The sequence below is a fragment of the Mesoplodon densirostris genome, chromosome 2 (assembly GCF_025265405.1).
Source record: "Mesoplodon densirostris isolate mMesDen1 chromosome 2, mMesDen1 primary haplotype, whole genome shotgun sequence".
Classification (NCBI taxonomy): domain Eukaryota; kingdom Metazoa; phylum Chordata; class Mammalia; order Artiodactyla; family Ziphiidae; genus Mesoplodon; species Mesoplodon densirostris.
In genome coordinates this window covers 93,627,505-93,654,544 of record NC_082662.1, presented here as the reverse complement: position 1 = coordinate 93,654,544, position 27,040 = coordinate 93,627,505, and the positions used below count along the sequence as shown (strand labels likewise).

At 34.0% G+C, this 27,040-nt stretch overlaps 1 protein-coding gene across 6 annotated transcripts; it reads right to left on the bottom strand.

Moving 5' to 3' along the window:
• Positions 1-1,488: 1,488 nt before the first annotated feature.
• On the bottom strand, positions 1,489-26,403 carry RNPC3 (RNA binding region (RNP1, RRM) containing 3). 6 transcript variants are annotated; one of them, XM_060085889.1, is made up of 16 exons: positions 26,014-26,097; positions 25,446-25,620; positions 24,805-24,852; positions 20,291-20,409; positions 19,044-19,127; positions 18,518-18,629; positions 17,349-17,417; positions 16,781-16,923; positions 13,846-13,971; positions 10,989-11,140; positions 8,617-8,778; positions 7,439-7,533; positions 7,293-7,351; positions 5,011-5,143; positions 4,229-4,300; positions 1,489-1,660 (listed from the first exon to the last, which is right to left on the bottom strand). In XM_060085889.1, exons 2-15 carry the CDS (start codon positions 25,521-25,523, stop codon positions 4,241-4,243), a joined length of 1,440 nt encoding a protein of 479 aa, XP_059941872.1. In that variant the 5' UTR covers positions 25,524-25,620; positions 26,014-26,097; the 3' UTR covers positions 1,489-1,660; positions 4,229-4,240. The 6 variants fall into 6 exon arrangements, with proteins under 6 accessions (XP_059941872.1, XP_059941854.1, XP_059941863.1 ...); XM_060085871.1 differs by lacking the exon at positions 25,446-25,620 and having other exon boundaries at positions 10,989-11,137; positions 26,014-26,403; XM_060085880.1 differs by lacking the exon at positions 25,446-25,620 and having other exon boundaries at positions 16,781-16,872; positions 26,014-26,403.
• Positions 26,404-27,040: the final 637 nt, after the last annotated feature.

The following is a 27,040-nucleotide window of genomic DNA, read 5'->3' as shown; positions in this document are numbered from 1 at the left end:
AACACCTTTCCCTTTCTCCTTTTTTGTTGTATTCACCTGGGAAAATTCCAACTTTAATCATTTGACTCTGTGTCTGCTCAGTGATAGGACCAAGGCTAAACTTGAGAAAAACACAAAACCATGTTGACTGATCTCACTTAAATTAATAACCATGGACTTCAAGTATGCATTTTAAGTAACATCTAGCAATTCTTCTAAGAGTCGTCTATTCATTCTCTCACTTTCCTAAACATCTATTTTACATCTTCTTTTCTTTCCTCAAACCAACACATTTTTCCCCAACACTTCTTCCCTCTACTTCATGACCTTGCTTCCTATTTCACTGACAAAATGTAACAAAACTTTTATATGCTCCCACTATATGTACTAAACTGCAAATATCTAGACCTATCTAATCTGTCCTTCCTTCCACTGCTATTAATGAGCTGTTTACACACCCGTCTTTAAAACTAACCCTTCTATTTGTACACCTTATCTATGGCTCCAGCAATATTCCTCTCCTTCCTCCACATCATGTTCTCTACTAGCTTAGTCCTATTAACACATAAATCTGCTATATCTTCAATCTTTATAAAATAAAAACAAAAACCTTGATACCATACCCCCCTATATTAACAGTCCATTTCTCTACTTCCCTAGAGAGCAAGACTTAATAGAGTTGTCTTCAGAACTCATCTTTCTTGCATCATTAACAGACCTGACATGTTTAATCATTCCTTCCTAGTTGAGATTTTTTTCTTCATTTGGCTCTACCTATTCCTAGTCATCCTTCTTTGATGTTTTCTTACCACTTGACATCTAAACACTAACATGTTCCAGGGTTCACATTCTCATTCTTCTTCCTATCTTTAAGTTTCTCATTTACCTTATTTCACAAAGCTACGAGTAAAAGGGAAGAAGCTGTGATTCACAACATCATTCCAACAAAGACATGACTCTGAGATAAAACTGTTATTACATATTCACAGGAGAGTATCAATCAGAGCAAATTAAATAAAACATATCAAAGTTTCATACTTAACAGAGAGCTGAAATTAATTTCACTAAGGGAAGAGAATAACTTTATATGAGAAACATTTACACCACTGAGTGACATTCTGATAGATTGGGGGACACAAAACTGGAAAACTAAGTTAGGGCAAGGATACAAATTCCCTAAACTGTGAAAAATCCCCCACTACTAAAAAAACACAAAAACAAAATCGACAACAAAAAAAATCATCAAAACTCATAGCCAATCAAAACCACTCCTAGAGTAATTACAAGAAATAAGATTACTATAAAAAAAATGTTAAGTGCATCACTATCCCGGTAAGAATGAAAAATGGGCAATATTTGTAATCATAAAAGAAAATTTATATTTAATAATAAACTACTTAATAAAAATTTATGTAATTATCAAATTATACTTTCCTTGATGTATAAAACATAAAGAAAAATTAAGATCATTATTTTATTGGAAAGAAAATAATTTATTATATATGAGGAAGATGATTAAAATACATGTGATATATCTCTAATAAACTGATTTAAATGCATATAGTTTTAATTTTTAAATACACTTTAAAAGCTGTTACGCACAGTTCCATAGTCCAGGTGGTCAATTTCGTCTCCACAAAGTTGGAAAGCACTTGAGAGATATGAAAAATTCAAATGGAACCTAAAATACCATAGAAATTCATTAAAAGTAATCACGATTATAAAACAGTTCACTAGTTTTAAAATACCTAAAAGCTAAAACATTTATATTTAGAAAATTAGTGAATCATGTCAGTACAACAAAATTTTAATTGTCTAAATAAACAGCTTACACAGAAACTGGTTTATAACATTAAAAAATAAAACATTTTAACTGTGCCAATAGAAAAAAGTAACAGCAATTTCAATATCTCTAACTTTTTGTACTCAGAGTGACAATGATTAACAGAATTTTTCATTGGTTTCATAGTACTATTTATAGCAGGATTTGCAAGAAAGAAATGTAAAGGCTCCAGTGCTTTATTTTCCTACTTATAAAAGTTTAGATGGTTAGGTTGGTGTCTCGGATCCACCTTGCCATTTTAATCTAACAAGTAGAATCCAAACTGGTCAGTCTTTAGAACTACTAAGGGACCTTTTTAAATTAGATTCTTGGTCCTGATTCCAGAGATTCTGATTTATTAGCTCTAGGGCAGAGTCCAGGAATCTTTATGTGTAAAAATCCTTCCTCAGTAGTTCTCAACTTTGGTTGCACATTAGAACCAATACTTTGGGAAATCTGAAAATCCTAATATGTATGCTGCAATCCAGACCACTGAATCAAAACTCTGGGGGAGAAACCCAGGCATCAGTATATTTTTTAGTTTATTATTATTGTTTTCTTTAGTCAGCTTTTTTTTTTTTTTTAAAGTTCCACAAGTCGTTCCAATATGCAGCCAAAACTGAGAACCACTGTTCAGGTGGTTCTGTTTATCAACTATTCTGGAAACCACTGCTCTTACATACCTACCAGAATTTTTCTTTCCACTTACTGAGCTACCCTGAGTCAACATTATGTATTCTCCTCTCTGTTACTCTTTTCTTATTCCTTTTGTTTTACTTTGCTTAGAAAAAAAAAGAGGAAAAAAGATACTTCTACTTGCTATCTCAATAATAAAACCTCAGATGTAAGGTCTGCTACTCTTATTTGGAATTTACATTGAAATCCAGTTATTTAAATTTTCAACAAATGTACTTTTTAATAGGAAAAAAAAACCAATCAAATTTTACAACACATTATATATACAGAACACCTAAACCAGATACATCATGAAAAAGAAAACATATATGCTACTGAATTAGGTTTAGAAAATACATAAATAGAAGAAACAAGAATAAAGTTTGTGTTAAAGCAAATGTATACATTGTCCAAGTAAAAAGCTGACCTGATTCACTAATTTTCCCTGGAAAAATTACATAACCTAAAGGACAGCACAGAAAATTTAGCAACAAATCTAAAAATCCCATAAAAGATTTGTTCAATCAACACAGATAATTTTTAAAGTACTTCATTTCAATACATTGTAAAAAAAATTATTGCTTAAACTGGATCAATGGGTTGGGGAGAGACAAAACACTTGCAGGAAAATCAAAAAAACACTGCCCCAAAAAGGATACAACAAGAAAGGATACACTTTGTATGACAGTATTACAGCAGTATTTACGCAGGAATGCTTCTAAAGAAGAACAGCAGAATGCAATTTAATTTTTTTCTTATTTGTCATACTAGATTTACAAATAAAATGATTTTTTTAAACATACACTGAAAATGGTTTATTTTTATCTGTTCTTCTAAGGTATTTGTAAGACTTCTGACTATACTAGTATAGACACTTTACAACAAAATTCAAATATTCAAGGTGCCTCCCAAAAGGAACAAACATTAGGCAAAATTTTCTTTATATAATTTTTTCAGCTTAACCATCAGTAATTCTGGCTCACTTACTTCACATTCTTCCAGTATACTAAGGCAGAAAGATTTAAAATAATAAAAAACAAAAGGAATATATTTCTACTCATCTTTCTTAAATCAATGTGACATAAAATGCTTAATTCTACCATTTTTCATCATTAAATTACTTATGTATGAATTAAAATTACTTATTTGAAAGATGAAATACTTCATTCCCAAAAAATATGTACATATTTCTGCGAGGTGTACAATTAGTAATTAGCAATGCAAATTCTCAGCTCCCACCAAGGGTAACCAACTTGTCCTGGCGTGGCAGACACTTTCCCAGTGTTAGCATTAAAAAGTCCAGTATCCTGGAAAACCCCTTAACCACAGGAAAACTAGGGATGATTGACTACCCAAGGCCCAACCCCCTTGCAGACCGACTGAATCAGAAACTCTGGGTGGGGGTGAGGGGAAACCCAGTAATCTGTGTTTTATCAGGCCCTCTAGGTGATTATAATACATGTTAAAATTTAAGAACTACTGCTTTACTCTATGAAGAAAAAGTAAATAAAGACTAATAAAGATACACTGCCCTTATAAAATTCATTCCCCAAATTTTTACAAATAGGTTTTATTCCATAGTTTTAATTGTGAAGTTTAATGGAAATTAACTGCATAGACAGAAAGAGTCAGAGGGAGGATCCTTTAAAAATGTTAGAAGGTACACGAATTACTATTCTCTCAGGTTTTTATCTTTCCTTAATTTTATCTCAAGAAAGTCTTGTCCTTTTATTATGTTATCTTCACACTTACCTTTACTAATTTTTAACACTTTCTTTTTCCTTCTTTAGAATCTTGTTTTGGTCTGGCAGATCGAGCAAACTGCTAATATTTAAAAATTAAGGTTTTGTTCACCAACATGAAAGTAATCTTTTCTAATGAATTGTCAAGAAATTCCTGATGTAGGGTAGGAGTACAGTTTTTAATTTATCTCTATATTTGTCTCCCTACTCAGTCATTCATCAAATATTTGTTGACTGCCTCCTAGCTGTCCATGATCTGAGGAAGAAATAAAAAATATATCTTTTCTTTTAGTCAGTTTTTACACCTAGACCTTTGCTCCTTCATTTATCCCACTGATTTCTAGTTTGAAACTGCATTAACTACTGAAAGCAGGATGGTAAATCAATGATATATACTTTGTTATTAAAATTCTCAAACATAAATATGAATTATAATACAATAAAATATAAGATAATAAAACTACAATGAATCATATCTTTCTTTAACGATTCCAAATGTACTTATGGATACTATAGTATCTTAGGCTTAGCATGAGTATGTATATTTTAAGCTGTATTAAGTAAAATGTTTACACTTGGCTGGATTTTAATAACCTCATGATGCTTATTTTCCAATAAAAATTTAAATAACATTGTCATTTGACTCAACTAAATATATTTATAACTGAGTATTCTCAAGCTAGAATACCAGCTGTTGAGATGAAGGATAATATAAAAATTGGTTTTAATTATACCCTTACTCCTAAAAACTATTGATCCATAAGTCTTGGAACAGACAGATTTGAAGGATACAACCACCATAGGTTTTCCAAAAAGAATGTATCCATTAGCTTCCTTTAATGCTTTTGCTGCTGCTTTTTCATTTGGAAGTCCAATGAAAGCTTGTCCTTTCATGCGACCTTCTTTCATCAAGCGTATATCAAACCTAGAAGTCACGGAAGAAAAAATGATTTTGACTCAAAGAATTGTCAAAGAATTCTGATGAAGTCAATGGGAATGCGTTGAACAATTTAAAAATTTGCTGTTTCAGAATAAAAACGACTATACTATCTGATTAGCACATTACTCAGGCTTTCTAAAATTGTATTTTATATTCTGTTCTAAAATTGATTCTCTAAGTAGGTAATACTTACAGAATTATTTTGATGATGTGCTTATCTTTTTTTAGCTGTTATAAATATATGTGATTTAAAAATCATATATTACTAGCAACTATAAAAGCAAACTTCATAAGTTTTTCTTTCATATCTCTATTTTTAAACAGTTTTATTCAGCCAATTTAATACTGATATTTACTCAAGTAAAAAAAAAAAAAAACTATACGACCAAGAATAAAAGGGCTGACGGGAACTACAGAAAAAGTAACATGGAATTTCAGAGTAGGAAGGGACTTCACTGATCATCCAGTCAAAAACCACCATTTTAGTCAAAAACCACCATTTTACAGATGATGTGTACAGAGACGGAGTGACTTCTTCAAGGTCGCACCAATCGCTAAAGTTAAAGCCAAAAACACAAAACAGAATTTGTATTCCAAGTGTAGTCTTCTATTATTCCCTAGTGTATTCATTTTTCAACATTTTGGGGGAGGAAACTATACTCAAAACTACTTAAAAAAACAGACTAATTTATAACTAAAGTACTGCCTAGCATTTAGTCTATGAGACTAGTAAAAGCATATAAAAATATTTAAAGTATCAAAAAATGCAGCTAAATTGTTTTCTAACAAATTCACATGACTAGTCCCACAGGAGACAATTATTAATTTATCATTTTGATGTGTACAGCTTTCTCAATATAGAATTTTCTTTTCCCTTCAAATTCTAATGGCAGGCAATACTGGAAATAGAAAGAATGTATATACATTATATATATATGTGTGTGCACGTATATATATATACACACAGACACACAATACATATACTTATATATACCTATGTGACACATACATATATTTATATATATACACACACACATATTATCTATTTTTAAATTATTTCCCCTTATAATCATGATTCAAAGGCGGCAACAAGGAAAAGGGCCAGTATTTTGCATGGCCAGCAACATAAACTTTTGTTATCCTGATAAGATATATCTGTCACTAATGAATATAAAATGGACATGTTTTTTAAGACATGGTGATCACTGTGCATGCCTATATAAAAAGGTACATAGCCCAGATAAGACTTTAAAAATATTAGTTTCACATGAAGATTAAAGCAAAATTAACTAGTCATTTATCTAATTTACCTCCATTCAAAAGTCTCTCTCCTTATCTTTTCTAATTTTCTTTACTTCTAATTTATATGGCCAAGATCTTACATGCTTTAGAGTTAACCAATTATAAAATTTTAAAGAATGAAATTCTAACTCCAAACATTAGCTTTGATATCATTTACAAATCATATCGTTCTCTTTTGCACTCATAAAACTGGAAGCCTTCCGAATTGAACGAAGAGAAGTTACTGCCATGGTAAGAATCTAAAAAACTCTGCCTGACTGCTATATATTCCTGGATGAGTCATTAAAACTCTGCCTGACTGCTATATATTCCTGGATGAGTCATTAAAATGCTAGTTTTCAAAATGTAATCTTTGGAGCAGCAGCTTAGTCATCATCCATACACATTTTAGAAACACAAATTCATGAGCCCTATCTCAACCTAGAATATCAGACTGTCTAGGGATAGACCAAGGAAATGGTTTTAATAAGCTCTTACACAGGTTAAAGTTTGAGAACCACTGCTTTAGAGCTAGGGATTGAGGCCTGTTTCTATAAATAATGCTTTACCGGAACTCAGCCATTACTGTTCATTTATGTATTGTTTACAGCTGCTTTAATGCCACAAAGACAAAACTGAGTAGTTGCAACAGGCACCATACTATTTTAGTATAATATTAAATTTTTACTATCTGTCAATTTAAAAAGAACTTTGCTGACTCTTGCTCTAGATGTCTAAAAGAGCAATTTCTTCATATAATTTTAATCTCTAAAAGGGAAATAATGTTTAAAAAAGGGCTAATTTCTAACAGATTAAAAACAAAACACAATTTGAGAATATACATGACACTTACATTATGCGTTGTGTTTCCGACGAAAAGTCAACGTATCTTCCAAAAATAAATTTAAGGTCCTAGAATTTCACAAGGAAAAGACTAATAAGGAAAGCCAGGGGAAAAACATGTAAAATAATAAAACCAATTTATAAATTTCAACTTACCTTTTCTTGAACTTGTTTAGCTAAATTCTTTACATAAATTCTACAGTTTGGTTCACCAGGTTCATAACTTCTAAAAACTGAAAGTGTTTCCATTTCTTATATAAAAACAAAACAAGGATACAAAATTAAGACAGTTTCATCAATTTTTCAAAGAAAAACTATAATGGCATTCAAATATATCTGTTAAATAGACAAAATAAGCATTAAGAAAATGTTAAAACCATACAAATTAATGGCAATGTTACTAATGGGATAAAAATACCCATTAAAAATCTAAAGTGGTGATATGAAAAAAAGTTTAAAACTTTCAGGCATCTAGAATAACTAAAATTTATCCAATAAAATATTTCTGTTAAAACTCTGTAAAGCTTAACTTTAAGATGAGTTACTTTATTACAAAAACTAAAGCAAATAAAGATGCTACCAAATATTTGTGTAATTATTTTGCTTAAAGTCAATCTCCCAAACTACCAGCACCAATATATTCAAATGTAAAAATAAAGTACTCAAATGTAATAATCAAGTATTTCAGGCAAACTGTGGCTTCTGAATCTCTATACGGCTACTCCTATTTAGTGACAATAACCATCTTTACTGACAACTAGATGTTCTAGGCAAAAATATGTCAGTTGGAAGTCTGTTTCCCATTATTATGGGAAAAATTATAATGTGTTACATGTCAATCTAAAACCCCTAAGTATTTTCCTAAAATATACTAAAACAAGAAAAATCCATTAAGAAGTAAAAAACTATCACATTACGATATAAAATTCATAAACACAGGCTTTTAATCACCAAATAGTTAAAACTATTTTTTTTAGACAAATAATTGCTCTGCAAACATCTCAGATACAGTACTGTGATGGTCTATCAACTGTATCCAGAATACAGAATTCCAGACTGTGGGCCACACTGATTTAACATGTCATATAAGTTTCAGGAATGAAAACATTCTTCCAAATAAATATAGACTGGAAACATTATACTGAGAGATGCTTTTCCTCCCTATAAAGTGTGAGTACTAAATACCAAAAGTGGTGATTAAAAACATTAACTGGAGAGATGTTTTGAAGCATGTGCTTTGAATAAAGTAAACAACATGAAGAGATTTGTTTTGCTTCTGAAGGGCCAAAGAAATGTAAAATGGAATAAATGCTGGTTTATTTCATGAAAATTACCTTCTCTAGAAATTCTGCTCTTTTCCAACTCCCTTCTAGAAATACATTCTGATGGCATTTCATCAGAGTCTTCTTTAATCTCCTCTGCGATGCTCAAATTTGGTTTTGGGAAGATTTTTCCAAATCCTATATTGGATTCATCAACTTCAGAAGCAGGTAAGTCTAAGAGTTAACATTGACATCAGCCATTAAAAATCCCTCCCTTCAAAACAGTTTTTATTCTCCATTTTTAATTTTTAAGATATATTCTAGCACAAAAACTCTTCGGTGTTTTTCTCAATACTCTGAAACAAGGATAAGCAAACTTTTTCTATAAAGGCTCAAACAGTAAATACTTTAGGCTTTGCAGGCCATATGGTTTCTATCATGACTACTCAACTCTGCCATTAGAACATGAAAATCATAAAATAAGACACTTCCATTTGAGGGTACTAAAAACACATCCATTATGCTTCTCACCAAAAAAAAAAAAGAGCCAATCCTAATCAAAGTCAGGAAAAAGAAGTATTTGCGCACTTAATTACTTATTCAAATAGGAAAATTAAAAACGATTATAAATTTTAAATTTACAACATAGCAACATAATGGATTGCATTCAGAAAACATGAATCTTACCTTCAGCAAAAATTAAACTGACTTGGGGGAGAGGGTTGGGAAGGACAGGAGTAAACATTCAGTAGAAAAATTCTAGTTATACTACCTAAAAAAACAAACAAAACCCTAAAAAAGCTGTGAAAATGATGCAAATAACATGCCATATTTAGGATTATAAAAGTCTCCTCATAACATAGAAAAACCGTCGTACCAACAGACCTCCTGTAGCCTGAAGGCATCAGTAAGAAAAAAACTTTTAAAACTGTTTTTACTGTTAATTCAGCATTACTCTACGTTGATGCAGAATGGGACGATTGTCCCCCCCTCACAAAGGTCTAAATCCTTGAGTAAATTAAACTTAAAAAAATAAAAACTTGTGTCAAGGGGTGACTAGCCATGAGATAAGAAAGAAAACCATACAAAAATACAAATATAAATACTGAAACAAACAAAAAAGGAGCTATCTGAAAAGGCAATGCATTCTCACTAACCATCAGAGAGACAGGAATTAAAACCAGTTACAGTTTATCACTCAGTACATTTGCAATACTTACTAGAACTCTATCCTATATTCACACAAGTGCTCAAAGATATATGTACAAAAACGTATATTCCAGAATTTTCTGTAATAATAAAGAAAATGGAAACAACCTCAACTTCTATCAATAGAGTATAATTAAATAAAGATTGTTATAACTATACTATGGAGTGCTATGCAGCCATAAAAATGTAACCCATGATGGCTATTTAAAAAAAGAAGTAAGGAGGCTTCCCTGGTGGCGCAGTGGTTGAGAGTCCGCCTGCCGATGCAGGGGACACAGGTTCGTGCCCCAGTCCGGGAAGATACCACATGCCGCGGAGCGGCTAGGCCGGTGAGCCATGGCCGCTGAGCCTGTGAGTCTGGGGTCTGTGCTGCGCAAAGGGAGAGGCCACAAGAGTGAGAGGCTCGCGTACCACAAAAAAAATAAATAAATTAAAAAAATAAAAATAAAAAAAATAAAAAAATTTAAAAAGTAAGGGTAAATAAAATGTTTATACACAAGTATAGGATAAGATCTGGAAGGACTATTTTCATACCAAATTATTAACAATGGTTATCTCTAAGTATTGGGATAGGGAAGTGGGGTTTGAGGTGTTAACTTTTTAAAACTTTATATGCTCCTGTTTTGATTATATTTTCTATAAGCTGGTATTATTTCTGAAATTTAAAAATTAAAGAACAAAGAAATGCCACTGTAGTATAACATCAAATTAATGTTTAAAATAAGCAGAAAAAAATCTGTAATTCAATACATTATCTTCAAACTTAACAAATAGTATCTTGTAAACAATCTTCCATGTCTTTTGGATTAAAAAAAATTTTTTTACATGAAATCTACAACCCAAAAAATAATCACACTGCTTGTTTTCCTAACCAATAATACAACTGTACTAATAAAACCAGAGCATCACATATAACAAGCAATGAAAAAACAGATCAATACAAGAAACTGTTTTATCATATTTTGAGTGTAAACATCAGCAAAAACGAGACTAAACCACACCCTAGAGTTCATTACTAGCAAAAGGTAACTGTGACAATCTTACCACTAAGCTCCAATTTTAGTTATATAAAAAAGTTTAAAATGGATAGTATTCTAAGACGCTAACAAAGACCTAATTGCATATTTTAAATATATTCACAAATACTAAAAAAAAACATATAAAATTTAATTCTAATACAAAAAAAACTGAGAAGAATTTTTACATAGCATGTTAAAGAACTAGAATACGCTTACCACAATTTTGTTCTTCACAATTTTGTTCTTTTTCTAAATCTTTCTTAAATGCAGCTGACATGTCGGTAGATATATGGAATTCAATTTTTTTATTACCTACAGGTTGTGGTTGGTCAAATACATCCGAAGGTAACAACACTGGATGTAAACTGCTGTTTACAAACAATCACAGCATTACTTTGTAATTGCAAATAAAATTTTGAGTAAAACATTATTTCATATTTACTTTAAATTTAAAAAGCTAACACTGATAAAACACACTATAGGCATTGAACAAAGTAACTTACATTTAACTTCAATAAATCCTAACAAATGTTCTCATATAGGTATTATTAAATTCCTAGTTTAGACAGATAAGGAGTTTGCGGCTAAAGGGTGTTAAGAAATTGCATAAAGTCACTCAGTAAATGACAGAGATAGGACTTTAGGACTATTGATTCTAAACTTCAGGATATTTACCAATAAGCAAAAAAGTTCATTCTGTGTTTAATGTAAGCATTTTATGCACTGTATTCTATATACTATATATAATAAACCTATGCAGGTCAATGCAGTAGCCAGAAGCCACATGTGGCTAATAAGCATTTGAAATGTTGCTGTATTTATGCTCTAAGTATAAAATATACACCAGAGTTTAACAACATTGTGTGAAAAAAGAAATATAAAATGTTTTAATAACTTTTTATATTAATTATATGTTAAAATAACATTTCAGATATAATCCGTTGGATAAAATATATTATTAGAATTAATTTTATCTTTTAATGTGGCTATTGGTAAATTTAATTGGTTCACATTACAGCTGACCCTTGAACAACTTAGGGGTTAAGGGCCCCAACCCTGCAGCAGTTGAAAAGCTGTATATAACTTCATCAGCCTTCCATATCCATGGTTCCTCTGTATCTATGGATCCATATCTAGGGATTCAACCAACCTCAAATCATGTAGTACTGTAGTATTTATTGAGAAAAAGTCTGCATATAAGTGGACCCACACAGTTCAAACCTGTGCTGCTGAAGGGTCAACTGTATTAGTTTTTGTTTGGTGCTGCTACAGATCAAAAGCATGGGACTGTGGTGTCAAAACATACATACATGGGAAATATGCATCATATTGTGTATACTTAACATAAAATAATAATTTAAAAAGAACCCAAAGACCCATTCCTTTAAAAATGTAAAAAGATCATTTTAACAAACTTCTTCCTCAATTTATAGTTACTTACAAGTTCAAGAGAAATTTACCTTGTAGAAAAGCTGAATAAAATTAAAATTGCAATTAATGGCAATTTTCATCTGATTAAGATATTAAAATACATTGAATTCCATGGCAAAAAGGCAAGTACAATTTCTGCCATAATTTCAAAGAAAATTTGTTAAGCAAAATGTCAGATAATCAGTGAAAAAGGAAAAAAAGGACAATATATTTCAAACGAAATACACGTAATAAGTACTATTTCATTGGCCATTTCTCTACTCTAACTGAAAGTTTAAGACATAGTCGGAAGTTAATTTATACCTAATAAAATTCTTTCGTACCCATAGCCCTGACCATTACCCAACATCTACATAATTTTCCTGGAAAGTTTATTACAAGGTGACAAAGTCTGAAAGAAATTCTTGTTTTTAATATCAATGGCATTACAATGGCTCCCTCAATGTATTCAAACACCATAACTTAACATTTAAGGCAGTTTTCTCCACATCCTTCTAGCTTTCCCTTTCATCATTTCTATTCCTACGCACCAAATTTTCCTACCTCTGGAAACTCACTTTTTCATTCACACTGAATATCTCTTCCCTGCCTAAGTTTTGCCTCTCATCCTTCAAGCCCAGCTCAAATGTCTCCTATCTCTTAAAGTCTTTCCAGATTTCTTGACTGGCTGTGACCTCTCCTTCCTCACAACCCTTCATTCTTAGTTACATCTTCTTCTTATGCCATTTATTATAATTGCTAATGTAACAGTCATCTGTGCATATGGCTTACTTACCCATAAGACTATTAACTCACTGTTTGAAAAGATAGCATTGAGCTTTGGAAGAATGTTCCAAACCACATAATATTTATCAGAGAACTTATCACATATTTGATAAATATTTAAAGGTGGGACCTGTGTGCTAAGCCATGTACATGTACAGTACTACATGTGAACTTTTACCAGGTAGGGTACTTTGAAGTAAAAAAATGTTTGATATCAGGTAGTGGAGTTAGGAGAAATTAACAAAATTTCATATAAACACACTGGTGATGGATGCCATTATCAGAACTGTGAATGCAGGAGGAGAAAGAGATAATGAAAGGAAAGTAAATGAATTTTGTTTTGGATAATATCTTAAAAGTGCCTACAAGACACTGAGTATGCAAATAGGAAGCTGGAAATGAAGACTTTAGATCTCAGGAGGTTAAATCTAGAAATGGAGATTTGGAATCTATTAGCTGCAACAGGTGAACCATTGAAAAATTAATGATATTAACAAGGAGCATAAATATATGAACAGAAAATGACAATGGACAGGAGTATATGGAATCCAGGATTTTAAAAAAAAGCAAGTGAGTGAGTAAGAGAAAGTCACAAAAGAAAAAAGTAGGAAGGAAAAGAGGAAGAGAGGAAATAAGATGAGAAATAAAAAAAGAGAATGTAAAATTAAGGGTGGACAATTTTGAAACCTGGGGTAGTCAACAGTATCAAATGCTGGTCAACTTTGAGAATTAAGGATACTTGTGAATTTGGCAAATAAGCAGTCACTGGTAAACCAGTGGACTGATGAAATAAAAGTCAGAGTGAGGTATGATTTGAGTTAAGCAATCAGACAAAGTACATACAAAACCCTTATCTTATAATCCAAAACAAAATTACCTGTGTGAAGCAGATGATGGCATATTCAACAGATCCTTTATTTTTCTCTTTTTTCTCACATGGTGCTGCTTTACTGTTTTGGGTCTTTTGGGCTGAAGATTTGCTAGTTCCATTAGTTTGGTCATTCTACATTGGAGGAAAGAAAAGTAGAAAAGATTTCTTTTTGTAGAAGCATAGCTATTTATAACTGCTTTTGTTAAACAAATTTGTATTGAGCTTATAAATTATAAAATGATTTGTATGGCATAACTATAATTTCTAAGCCATCAAATAAGATATAATCAATCTGACAAAAGCTCAAGTTACAAATCTCCTTGCTCAACTTTCATCTTAGTTTGAAGGAATTTGGAATTTACTTAATTGCAATTTTTAAAGATATGTTTTACTAAAAAAATTATTAGTTGCCCAAATGACTGAACTTTGATGCCAAAAAGTTAAACAAAATACACTAAATATAATCTCTGTAACTTTATTGCTCTTTTCTTGACTAATATTCAAAAGACCTTGCGAACATAGTAAAATTATTTTGATTCATATTCTAATTATTAAAGAGAACCTGCACTTAAGTACTTTTACTTAAAATATTTTGTGCATAATTGTTGGAAAGCATCATTATATAAACAAGATACTTGAGAACAGAGTTTTCAAATACTATACTCTGAAGTAGCTTAATCAATCAAGGGATGACAATTGATACCTTATACATAGCTTATCTCCATTATGATTATGAATAATATCTAGAATAGATCTTGTCTAGGCTTTCTTGGATCTTCCACAGGATCAGATATAGTGCTTCCACAGAGCAAGTTCAAAAATCACTAGTCACAGCTCTACTTCTCCAGAGTTAAGTTTGTGAAATTTGAAAGCAAAACAAGCACAGTAAAATGTAGTGAAGAAGAATTTGGTTAAAATAAGTTTTAAACCTTTTTTCCTTAAGCGAGGAAAAATGAAAACATGTTATAAATTTTTAAAGCCTCTTAACAATCATGGTTTACCAAAAAATTTATGAATAAATCCAGTTATACAAAATATATGTCTATATTCATAGATTGCTCACCCAAAGTATACTAAGACTCTACACAGTGCAAGGCATATGTTAAGTAAGTAATCAATAGACATTTGCTGACAAATACATAGTGGCATATTTTATAATATTTCCAGAAGATAACAGAGAAGCATGAAACCAGAGGTTAGTTCATGCAAAGGCTTTGTTCTCATGACTCAAGATGAATTAGCAGGATTCCTCACTACATCCCTAAATGGAAACCTAAATAAACAAAAACAAAAATGGTTTTAGCTAGTCTATTAAAGCATTTATCATTACTATTATTATTTTTATAAAGAAAATAAAATTTACAGGTTAAGTAATTAGCCCATTGCAATGTTCTACATTCTTTATTTAGCAACAAGTTAGTCTACTAAGAACTGCCAGCCTTCCTTATTGTCTCTATTCAAGACAGATACTCTATTCACTCCTTCCTCAGAAAGAGAAAATATATGGAGCCACTACTCAAGTGGACGTTGCCTCAGTAACAGTCAAATTGCTGCTGATTACTTATATATGTTGCTTAGATTCTCTGCTTGGATTTTGACTCCTGTCAACCACTCCTTCTGTATCTGGTTGCTTCTGTGCATATCTGCCTAAGATTTCCATCATTGGCCTACACAGGTCTTTTAGGCTAGGGGTTGACAAATTACAGCCGAAGGACCAAATCTAGTCAGTGTCTGTTATTTTTAAATAAAAAGTTTTGTTGGAAGATAGCAACATCCACTTATTTAGGTATCATCTATGGCTGCTTTCCACTTCAACAGAACTCTTTGGCCCTATACAGAAAATGTTTAGCAATTCCTGTCTTAGGCTATGCTGTGGATTATATACCTGAACATTATTAACAATTTATTGCTTTTTGCCAGAATCTTTAAACAAAATATATGTAGATCATCAAGAACAACCAATAAAAGAATTATTCATTTGCAGTAATTTTTGTGAATGTTTTTGTATAAAATCCTATAGAACTGCTCTAGAAATTATTCTGAGGTGAATAAAGTCCAGGGGAATAAGCTGACAAAAACAGAAATACAACTTAATTTTGTTCTGTAAAGTCTCCACAAACACTGAATTAGTGAATAATGGATCACTGCCCCTAGGGCAGTGATGTTCCTGCAAGCATGTGCTCACATTTCATCAGTTGATCAATACATACCTGGTTTTGTGCGTGTTTCTGTTTAAGAACACCTTATTTAATATATATTGTTGATTCATTAACATTGAACTCACCGTCAATAGTGCTATAACTCAGGCCTGAACAAAGTTTATCTAACACACAGCATTTTCTCCATAAAGCACATCACAACCTTCTTGATCTTGGAAACACTAGACAGCACTTCAACACTATGCTTGGAGACCATTTTAAACAGCAAAATCAACAAGAAACAGCACAAAAATGTGCAAAACACGGTACAAATAGTGAAAAAGACACTTGTTTATGGTATGAGAGCTGAAACAAGAAAGCAGAATGTCACCTTGTTCTACCTCATCTAGGAATATGCATGTCAAGAGACTCAAATTTTTCACCATTCTGCACATGCTGTCTTCAGAAGATCATAAAAGCACTGTAATTATTGGTGCTAAAGTCATAAATAAATTGTAACAAGTAGGCAAATTTGCAAATACAGAATCAAAAAATAATGAGGATCAACTGTATACCATAATCATCAATCCAAAAAATTATTCATAATACAAAAATGTTCCCTTAAGTCTTGATATCCAGTTTCAGGTCTTAATCTATAGCACGATGGGGAGCTGGGGATAGACAAATTCTAAAGACCCTGAATTATGAAGAAGTGTATGCAAAACTTAAGAAGAGCAAGAGAATCTCTCTCCCATATTCTATGTTTCTTAGAATCTAAACAAATATTATTTGACATTGCAAACCTTTGACGGTCTTCATCATCACTGCTTTCATATTCTGATTCTTTACTAGATAATTCCTCATCCTCATCTGGCAAAGGAGGTTCCTCTGGTGGCTGAGGAGATGCAGGTGGAAGAGGAGCATGTAGTGGCATATAGTCCTCATACTAATTAAAAGAACAAAGCAAAAATACTATGGTAATCTATGATGTTTAGAAAACCATTTCCTTTCAGATACATGATTCTCGCATCTCTCTACCTCATGATTTTCTTCTACACATTCAACATATATTGATGAAACACTTGTCTTAGCAGCCTTTAGCTGATCACAAAACTTGTTTCTTCTTCCTTGGCACTTAGCTGGACTAAATTTCCAAACCTCCTTTGCAGTTAGATTTCCCCTGAATTTTAGTCAATGAAATGTTAGCATAAAAAACTCCCACACATATAATTCTCTCTTTCTTCTTGATCTGCAGGCTTAGACCTCTCTGACATTAGAGGTCACTGGCACAACATTTGTAAAATTTAGCCTCAATAATTTCACCTCAAGAAGAGAAATTTTGAATCTTGAAAATTCTAAGAGCTTTCTTACCATGGGAGGCCTTGCAGTAATTGGTCCAAAAGGTGTGGGCAAATTCATTTTATTCATAAGATGAAGCACCTTAATAAAAGTGGTAAAACATTTAAAATAAAATAGAAAAATGATGATTCAACTCATATCTGATATTCTATGTACTTAAAAACTTTGCAATAACACTATTCATTACTTTAGTGCAAAGGAAGGACCACCTCTTGCCTTTATAATCCCAGGACAGGGCTAAACTAGTATATCTCAGGCACTGGTGTATCTCAGAAGATTAGCCTTCCTAAAATATTTGTCAATTCTACGAATACAATTATTCTCATTATTAAAAATGTCATGTTCTTACAATATAAAAATTTACTGAACTGCTTTTTTTCCCCCTTGATTATTGTGAAATTATGAAACAGAGAAGTACAACAAAGAAGTATCATCTATATTTTGTACTTAAAAGTACGTTTTATTGTCAGTACTTTCAAGCATTTGCTGAGGGGTCCTCTATGTCCTTTCCTTTAAGAAAGGAAAAGGTGTATGCTAAAGTAACAAAGAATTACCAGAAATTATATTTCCCAAATTAGCTTATGTTTATTAGTATTATTAATACTAAACATGTTAGTATTTTTAAGCTATAGTTTATAAAAGCATTTACTTGAATATAGTAATTTTTTATTACCTTTTGCAATGGACTGAATGTTTGTGTCCCCCTCCAAAATTCTTATGTTGAATCCTAACCCACAATGGGATGGTATTAGGACATAAGGCCTTTGGGAAGTAATTAGGTCATAAGGGTAGAACACCCATAAATGGGATTAGCGTCCCTTATAAAAAGCATGAGAGAGAGCTCTCTCACCCTCTTTCAGCTACATGAGGATACAAAGAGAAAACGGCCACCTGCAACCCAGAAGAGGGCCCTCACCAGAACCTAACCATGCTGGCACACTGATCTCCAACTTCCAGCCTCTAGACTGTGAAAAATAATTTTTTTATTATTTAAAAGCCATCCAGGCTATGGTACTTAGTTATAGCAGCACAAACGAAGACACCTTTAAAATACTGAAACATCATTGTCCCTATGGGAATTAGTCTAATACTATTATAAAAAAAAGTTTGAGAATTAGCATGAAAAGTAACATATAAGGTTGTACAAGTACTTACTTTGAGGAACGTTTTATTCTACTTACCTGTACGTAGAACTTAGGCACACTTGCCAAAGCATTTACTATGTTTGCTAGAATTGTGCTTGAAGGTGGTGGGTACATATACTTGAGGCATGAATTTAGAGGAAAAGTCAGCCTAAAAAAAATATTTTAAAATGCTTATTGTGTTTTAATAAGCTTCATATCAATAACTCATTTTAGGTAAACTAATAACATACAAATTGCTCAAATGATTCAGTAAGAGTACTCTGTTCATAACAGATCCAATTGATTACATTTAAAAAGAAACTTGCCTTCTGATTGCATTATAGAAGAATACGGCATTTCTTATCAGAGAATATCTTACAACTGAACATTTTAATGGAACCAAATTCAGTGACAAACTCTTAGAGCTCAGTATGTTTAATCAGCACATTAAAAATATGCACGATACATAATAAAATGTTCTTTAAAAAATTATCTTATTTGCAATACACACACATCCCACACACACACCACCTATCCAAAACAAAACCAAAAGAACAATGTAATACAAACAAAAAATGCTAACCCATGGTTTGGTGCAATTCCATTTTCTATGGTTAAACAATCAAGTTCTTTCTTTTCTTTATCATCTTCCACAGTATCATCAGACCTAAGAAAAACAGAATCAAAGTTGATCTTACCTTTAGAAATAGAATGAAAAATTGCATACAAAAATGACATACTGGGCTTCCCTGGTGGCACGGTGGTTATGAATCTGCCTGTCAATGCAGGGGACATGGGTTCAAGCCCTGGTCCGGGAAGATCCCACATGCCGTGGCGCAACTAAGCCCATGAGCCACAACTACTGAAGCCCATGCGCCTAGAGCCCATGCTCCACGACAAGAGAAGCCACTACAATGAGAAGCCCGCACACCGCAGCGAAGAATAGCCCCCGCTCGCCGCAACGAGAGAAAGCCTGCATGCAGCTACAAAGACCCAACGCAGGCCAAAATAAATAAATAAATAAATAAATGACATATCATCTTTTCAAACAAGGCATTATGAAAACAGTTCCATAAGTAAAACTTTCAACTATTTAAGTAAACACCAATGAAAAAGAGTATCTATTCCAGATATTATAGAAGGCATGGCACATTTTCATTTACTCCTCACAGCAACCCTATGAAGATGCTATGATAAATCTCACTGACACCCCCGCCCCACCAAAACTGAAGTTCACATGGTATAAATCAGTGGCACACAAATTTTCTCAATGTACATCAATGAGGGTCTGTTAAAACTCAGACTGCTGGGGCCTATCCTCCTCCCCACCCCCAATACCCCAAATTTCTGATTCAGTAGGACTAGGTTAAGGTCTAAGAATCTTTCTTTCAGTCAAGATCCTAGATGATGAAGCTGGTACAGGGATTATACTTTGAGAACCACTGGTGTAAAGCAAATTTATAAAGGTTATATAACTACAAAGAATTACAGCTGGGACCCAAATACCAGGCCACACCTATTCATGACACCTTGCTATATCTAACACAAGGACTTTATACTAGTTACCTTCCCTCCACTTAAAGTTGAATGCTTTTCTCCCTACTCTTTTCCCATTTCACATTGATTAATTCCTAATATTAAATCAATACTCAGGTTGCTGATGCACAATTAGGAATGAACAAATATATTGCTTTAATGTACTAGATTCAGTAGAAAGATATAACCATTTACTGTTTCAAATTATTTACCTGCTAGTCTGAAAACAATCCAAGAGCAATACAACAGATTTAAAAAAACACTTTTAAAATGTACGAAAACCTAGCTACATACCTTTTCTTTTTTTCAGTGCTTGAAGAAGGACATGGTGAATGAACTTGATCTTGCTCTTTTGCAAATTCAACAACTAAAGTATGACCTAAAAGCTTCAGTTGATGAAGTCTTGTCAATGCCTTCAGTTGGAAGAGTAAAAAAAAAAATTAATAACTGTACCAAAATTATTTGTTAGCTACCATATATAAAATAATTTATACATGTTTTTTGTTAACGCTCTTAACATTTCCTTGGCTATTTCTTACCCATTTCTCATCTCAGGCTAACAAGGCTTCATTACTTATTAAGCAACTGCTTCCAATCACTTAGGAAAACTAAGATCTGGTTAAATACAATGCTGCCTATACCCAGGCAGCTGAAAATGGTTAGAAAAACAAACATAATGAATTGGGCTAGTCTCACTTTAAATTCACAACCACAATTCTGAGGGTGACCCTTAAGGAAGCCACCGTCATATATTATATTAGTTCATTTTTTCTACCAATCTCTAAGACAATATTTTGTACTATTTCCTTCTTCCTCAACCTCACAATACTCCTGTCCCATTCTTTTAGCCTAGGATACTGCTTCCTACTTTGAGAAAACTGAAGCAACAAGATGAGAACTTCAGATTTCTCACCATAAGTTCCCATCTACCAGCTTCTGCCTCCACATATTCTATCCTCTATCTGTTATCATATGTTAACAATCCATGTTTTTATTTAAATCTAGTTGTTTTACTTGTATACTAATTCCCAGCCTCTCTTCTGCTCTCTGGAACTGTACAGGGTGTGTTCCTACCTACATTGCTAATTTTCTGTCCTCTATTGGATCATCGACATCAGCATACAAACATAGTCTGATTTCTCCCATCCTAAAAAATATTTTTTCTTTATCTGTTGATCCAACTTATCATTCTCCCCCACCCGCCCCCACCCCACACTCCGCCTTAAATTACTCTTGCAGTAAAACTCAAGAATTATCTATGCCCTCTATCTAAAATTCCTCTCTGCCTATCCAGTCTCAAACCCACTCCAATCAGGTTCATGCCTTAATCAGTCCACTGACACTGCTTGTCATAAACAACAAATTCTGTACTGCCACACCAATGGTCAATTCTCAATCTTCATTTTACTGCATTTAACACAATCACTCCACTCCCTCCTTCATACATGTTCTTCACTTGGTGTCTAGACACTATAATTTCCTACAGGTTTCTTCCCAGCTCATTGGTTTCTACTCCTCAATCACTGTGGCTTATGCCATCTCAAACTCTTAATGCTGTCCTACTCCAGAGGTCTATTATTGGTCCTCTCTATCTAATCCAGCACTCTAATTTTAAAAACCATCTCTATGTTGATGATTTCCCAATTTATAATTTCAGCCCAAACCTCTGTCCTTAAATCCAGGAACATATATCCAAACTACTGGAAAGCTTCTCTTAATTTTAAATGTTTTAAAATTAAGACTTCAGGAATTGAATCTTCTCTCCCCATCCCCCCTCAAATGTTCTCCATCTGGAACCTTCCAGTGGTAACCCCCTTCTTTCATTTACTCATGTCAAAAATCTTGGAACCATCCTTAACACCTCTTTCCCACATTGCATATCCAAGCCACTGAGAAATCCTGTTTGCTTCTACCTACAAAATATATCCAGAATCTGATTATTTCCTACCATCTCCACTGCTAACATCATGGTCCAAGCAACCATCATCTCTGGACCGAATTAACAGTATAACCTTTTAACAGATTTCCCTGTTTTTACTCTTCCCTGCCTTCCATCTACTCTCAACACAAAGTGATACTTTTAAATATAAGGTGAATTATGTTACTGCTTTGCTAACAATACTACAGTGGCTCCCAATTTTACTCAGAGTAACATCTACGGTCCTTACAGTACCTACATGATATGGCCCTCTTACTTCTCTGATCTCAAATTCAGTATCTCCCCTCATTTTTTTTTTTTTTTTTTTTTGCTTTAGCCACAAGCTAGTGCATGCCAGCTATTCCTCTTATTGGAATGCACTTCCCCAAAATTCCCTTAGCTAACTTCCTTCACTTCCTTTAAAATGTTGCTCAAATATGACCATAACCACCTTAACTGTAGTTTAATCCTCCCAACCCAGCACTCCTGATCCTATGGTTCTTTTCTTATAGCATTTATCATTTTCTAAAATATTAAACTCATTAAGCTATTATTTATGGTCTGTCTCCCCTTTGAGAATGTGAGCTCCGATGAGGGCATAAATCTGTGTTTTATTCATTGATATATCCCAAGACCTAAAGCAGCATCTAGCAAATAGCAGGCACTCAATATTTTTTGAACAAATGGAACTTTAGGCCTTAACAGGGACTATAATTTTTTTTTTTTTTTTTTTTTTTTTTGCGTTACGCGGGCCTCTCACTGTTGTGGCCTCTCCCGCTGCGGAGCACAGGCTCTGGACACGCAGGCTCAGCGGCCATGGCTCACGGGCCTAGCCGCTCCACAGCATGTGGGATCTTCCCGGACCGGGGCACGAACCCGTGTCCCCTGCATCGGCAGGCAGACTCTCAACCACTGCGCCACCAGGGAAGCCCAACAGGGACGATAATTTTATTCTACCATCTTTATGCATCCTTACTCGACTCCATTATACAAAGCAATTTTCTATATGTTTCAATAATTTTCAAGTCCTTAAATCAGCCTAGACCTCTTACTATCAGTGAGCCTTTGATTATCTGAAATACGGCTGAATTGCTGAATTGCTTTAAGTTTCTTCCTCTCAAAATGTATGTCACACATTCTTTTCAAAGTTATGGCTTTTAAATTTTAATGCTAGACAATGACTGGTTCCATGCCCTCTCCCCCAAGTTAATCTTGACTCTAAAACAAGGTGGTTTTCATTACCATATTTTACTAAAAACTTTTTATGCTATATTTCAAAAGGTCTTTTCTGAAAAAAAATTTTTCCTATACTTTAATACATATAATGTGAAAGTCCTCTGTAATCCCATCCTTGGAGAAAGACATTTATTATTCAATTTGGTTTATAGCTCTGCTACATTTTGTTCTATAAACTAACATACACAGTATTGATACTAGTTTTCCAAAATTCCAAGGTTACATATTATATAATGTTTTGCAACTTTATTCATGTACTCTATCTGGGCTATATTCCTTATTAGTACATATTCATTTGAGCTCATTCTCTGAGGGTTGTAGTCCAGTGTATGGATATACTACAATTTAAAGTATCCTTTCCTCTTACTGATAAAAATTTGGGTCATTTCTATAGTTTCACAATAAAAATACTTTACTAATAGACTGTGTTCATTCTTCACCTTGTGTCATCACAGGATCTTATCTTCTTAAAACTCTCTTCTCCTTGCATCCATGAGAATTTATTTTCTAGTTCTACTTCCTTTTTAACTTCTCCCTCCCAGTCTTCTTTGTTGGCTCTTCTCCCTTTGGGCAACCATATCCATTTACCTTGTTGAGGAAACTCCATTTTTAACCCTGCCTCAGCTCTAGGCCCATATTTTTAATTGTTTTTAAAATATTTCCACAGAAGTAGCCCACAGGCTCCACAAAATTAATAGATATGTGAATTCATTACCTACCTTTGCAAACATCCTCTGAATCCTGCCCTTCATGTCAACTAATGTAATAACCCAATAACTCAGTCCAAAAATTTCCAAGTATTCCCTCTCTCTCAACCACTACATCTACAGGGATCACAGGACCAACAAACACAATCTCTACCAAATGTATATCTACTTCTTTCTTTATCTTCTTACTGCCTTATTCAGATCCTTTCTCTTGCCTTAGCCATTATAACATTTCTCTTATCTTTGCTTTCCCATTTGGTCTTTCTAACTCTACTCTTTTTCCATATCCAGACTCTACCAGATGTCTTTCACAGACCTGACCATATTACTGGTCAGCTCAAATATATCAAGTGCCTTAAGAATAACTACTAAACAAAATTCAATCCCTCCCTCTCTTCCACCCAAATTTAGACTCAACCTATCTTCCAAGTCCTATTTCAATTTCAACTCTTAGTTTTTGCTCCACTTAGAACTTTCCATGCCCCACAGCTTTATTTAGTGTTCTCTAAACCTGGAAGGTCCATCTCCCTTTGTTTTCTTCTCAAAATCTAACTAATCATTAAAGGTCTACCTCAAAGGTCACCTCCTTTGCAAATGATCCCCTAGGATTTTTTTTAAATATATATATATTTTCCATTTAATGCTTAAAACATCTTGTCTTGCAACAGTTACAGAGATTTATCAATGTTTGCATCCTTTAGAACTTGTCATTTTTAATTACATACGAGATTACAATTCAATTTTAATTCATGTTCCAGTTAATCTACTAGTCTTATGCCCAAACATTGGGCAAAATCTGCCAGATGACAAACCAAATGTAGCGTATGGGGCAGACTCTGAAAATACAAACCCTTTTGCTTTTAAAAACTATTGTTTAACATTATGCTCCATTTTTGAACTAAAACTGGATAACAGAAAATTGTTAATAATAGAAAAGAAAGTCATACCTTTATAGCTGCTTTTTCATTAGGGAAAGTAGCAAAAGCTGTATGTTTCTGAAAAACAAGGTACAAATTATTTCAAATATAATTTCTCATAAGGAAGTCTGATATTTTACCAGCTGACAGTGATTTGACACATTAATAAAATCACAGAAAAGGACAGGAAATCCAGACCATTTAACTGATTACTAAATTCAGTACACTGCTTTTTAATCAGTTTAGGATCAAACTTCTTTGAAAGACTTTCTCATATAAAGGGGCACACACGCGCACACACACACACACACAGCATGTTTTACATATATTTTCAAGTAGTTCGACAGTCCATAAGTTTAAAAACCCCTACTATACACAGAGGACCACCCTTAAACCATCCAAAAATATAAAATATCTTCCATGTATAACGCATCTATGATCTAAACTTTCCTCTATATAGACAAATGCAAAGTTTAAATTGGTCTTTCTCCTAACTCAGTAATTCTCAACCCTGGCTGCATTATTAGAAACACCTGGGGAGACTTTAACCACTGATGTTTCGCCCCATCACAGGTCATCTGGCAGAAACTTAACATCACCACTGCTATTTTAATGGAGAGAACTCATCTAAAACATCTTCAGGTATAAAGGAAAATAAAGTAATTGTGTACCTCCCAGTGTTGGACTTTGAACAGTCTTAAAATATTGCTCCCTGAAGGATTCCGTTGGAAATTTTTTATGAAGAACATCTTCGTCAAAAACTTAGTAGAAATCCTGTAACTTCGTTTACTCAAGTTACTGACTAGTGTAGCTTCTCCTCTATTTTGATGAATGTCTTGACGCTGGCTTATAAGTAAACCAAGATTTTTAAACAGTCCTTCGTTACATATTTCTGAGAGTATTCTTGAGCCTAAGAGAAATACCTCCAAATGCAGAGGAGTTTCGAGATTCCCAGGATGGGAAAATGGAACATAACTAAGCTTCTCTTTTCAGTTTTTCTTCTTTGCCTTTCTCACTTGCCCTTTTCCGCAGCGCGGAGACTAACCTAGGCTCGAGCCAATTAAAACTTGACTTGGGACGCAAGATATTTTGATATGAAGGAGGAAAGACTGGGAAGCCCCCACTACACAAGCGCATCTCCCTCACTCTTTTCTGTCCTCTTCCTTCTGTCAGAACTCCCCCTCCCCAGGTCAATGGCCAAGGGCCTTCCCCGGAGGCTCGGGACCGGCGCGCCCTTACCAGTCGCCCCTTATCGGACAGGACGCGCACGGACTGCGCCCCGAAATACTTCAGTAAGTCCTCTTTCTCCTCAGCGGTCAGCTCGGCTGGCAGGTGCCTCACTAAAAGGGTTCGGTCGCCCCGCGGCGGAGAAAGCGAAGCAGAGCTCTGGCATCCTCTCGACATCGGAAGCGGCTGTTCTGGAGCCGCCATTTCTCACGGAGAACCAACAACAGGGAAGCCACTGAAGAAACCGCAGGGATCATAAAAAGCTGACCTAAATGAGTGTTTTCCCACTTCGCGCTAAGGATTCTGGAAACAAGGAAGTAACGCGAGAGATGTAGCCTTCTCGCGAGACCTGCACCACGGACGGGTGCCAGCTCTTCGGAGACACGTTCCTCAGACTGAAGGTCAAAGTTCCACGGTGATGGGAAAGCAAAATGATTCAAATTCCAGGTAGTTGATGACGGCATTAAAAACAAAAATTCCCCCGAGAGAGGTGTAAGGATTTAAAAAAACTGTCAATGCGTGAGAGACTTCAGCCCCTTTCACGAAAGAGGAAGTAACCCCAAGGCCAGAAGGAGTCACTTTTGCGCATGTGCTAGCTGGTAGCGGGTCTGGGCGTGGCGCCAGGGAGGTCTGGAGTTGCGCTAGCCGGGTTTCTAATTCTGGCAGATTGCAAAATGCGTCTGATTGGCTGGCTGGCTGGGACTTGGTGTGGGAATACCGGTTCTGTGTCTACACTAGGGATGATAATGCCTAAAGATTTCACATTCTTTCTTTGGCTTAGTAGCCTTCACGTAGCCAGGCGAACTCAGTTTTAAGGAACAAAAAGTTGAGACAGACTTGTTTTCTTGAATCATCGGACACGTAGCAGCAGCCTGATACGGTCTGGCCGTGGTTCCCTTTCACGGAATTAGCGGCCTCTAGGGAGAGATGCCCTAATATAAATCCCATCAACCACTCTAAGGTGTAAGGTACTCCTCCCCATTTTACAATTGAACACTCTGATGTACAATACAGGGAGGTGTAAGTCACACAGCTATTA

Excerpts from the sequence above, each read along its gene's own strand:
- RNPC3 (XM_060085867.1), bottom strand. The coding sequence starts at position 26,205 with ATGGCGGCTCCAGAACAGCCGCTTCCGATGTCGAGAGGATGCCAGAGC. Across the intron at positions 16,924-17,348 it reads TTACTGCAAGGCCTCCCATG|TATGAGGACTATATGCCACT; the intron begins GTAAGAAAGCTC and ends TCTTTTAATTAG. Across the intron at positions 13,972-16,780 it reads GATGATGAAGACCGTCAAAG|AATGACCAAACTAATGGAAC; the intron begins GTTTGCAATGTC and ends CCTCCAATGTAG.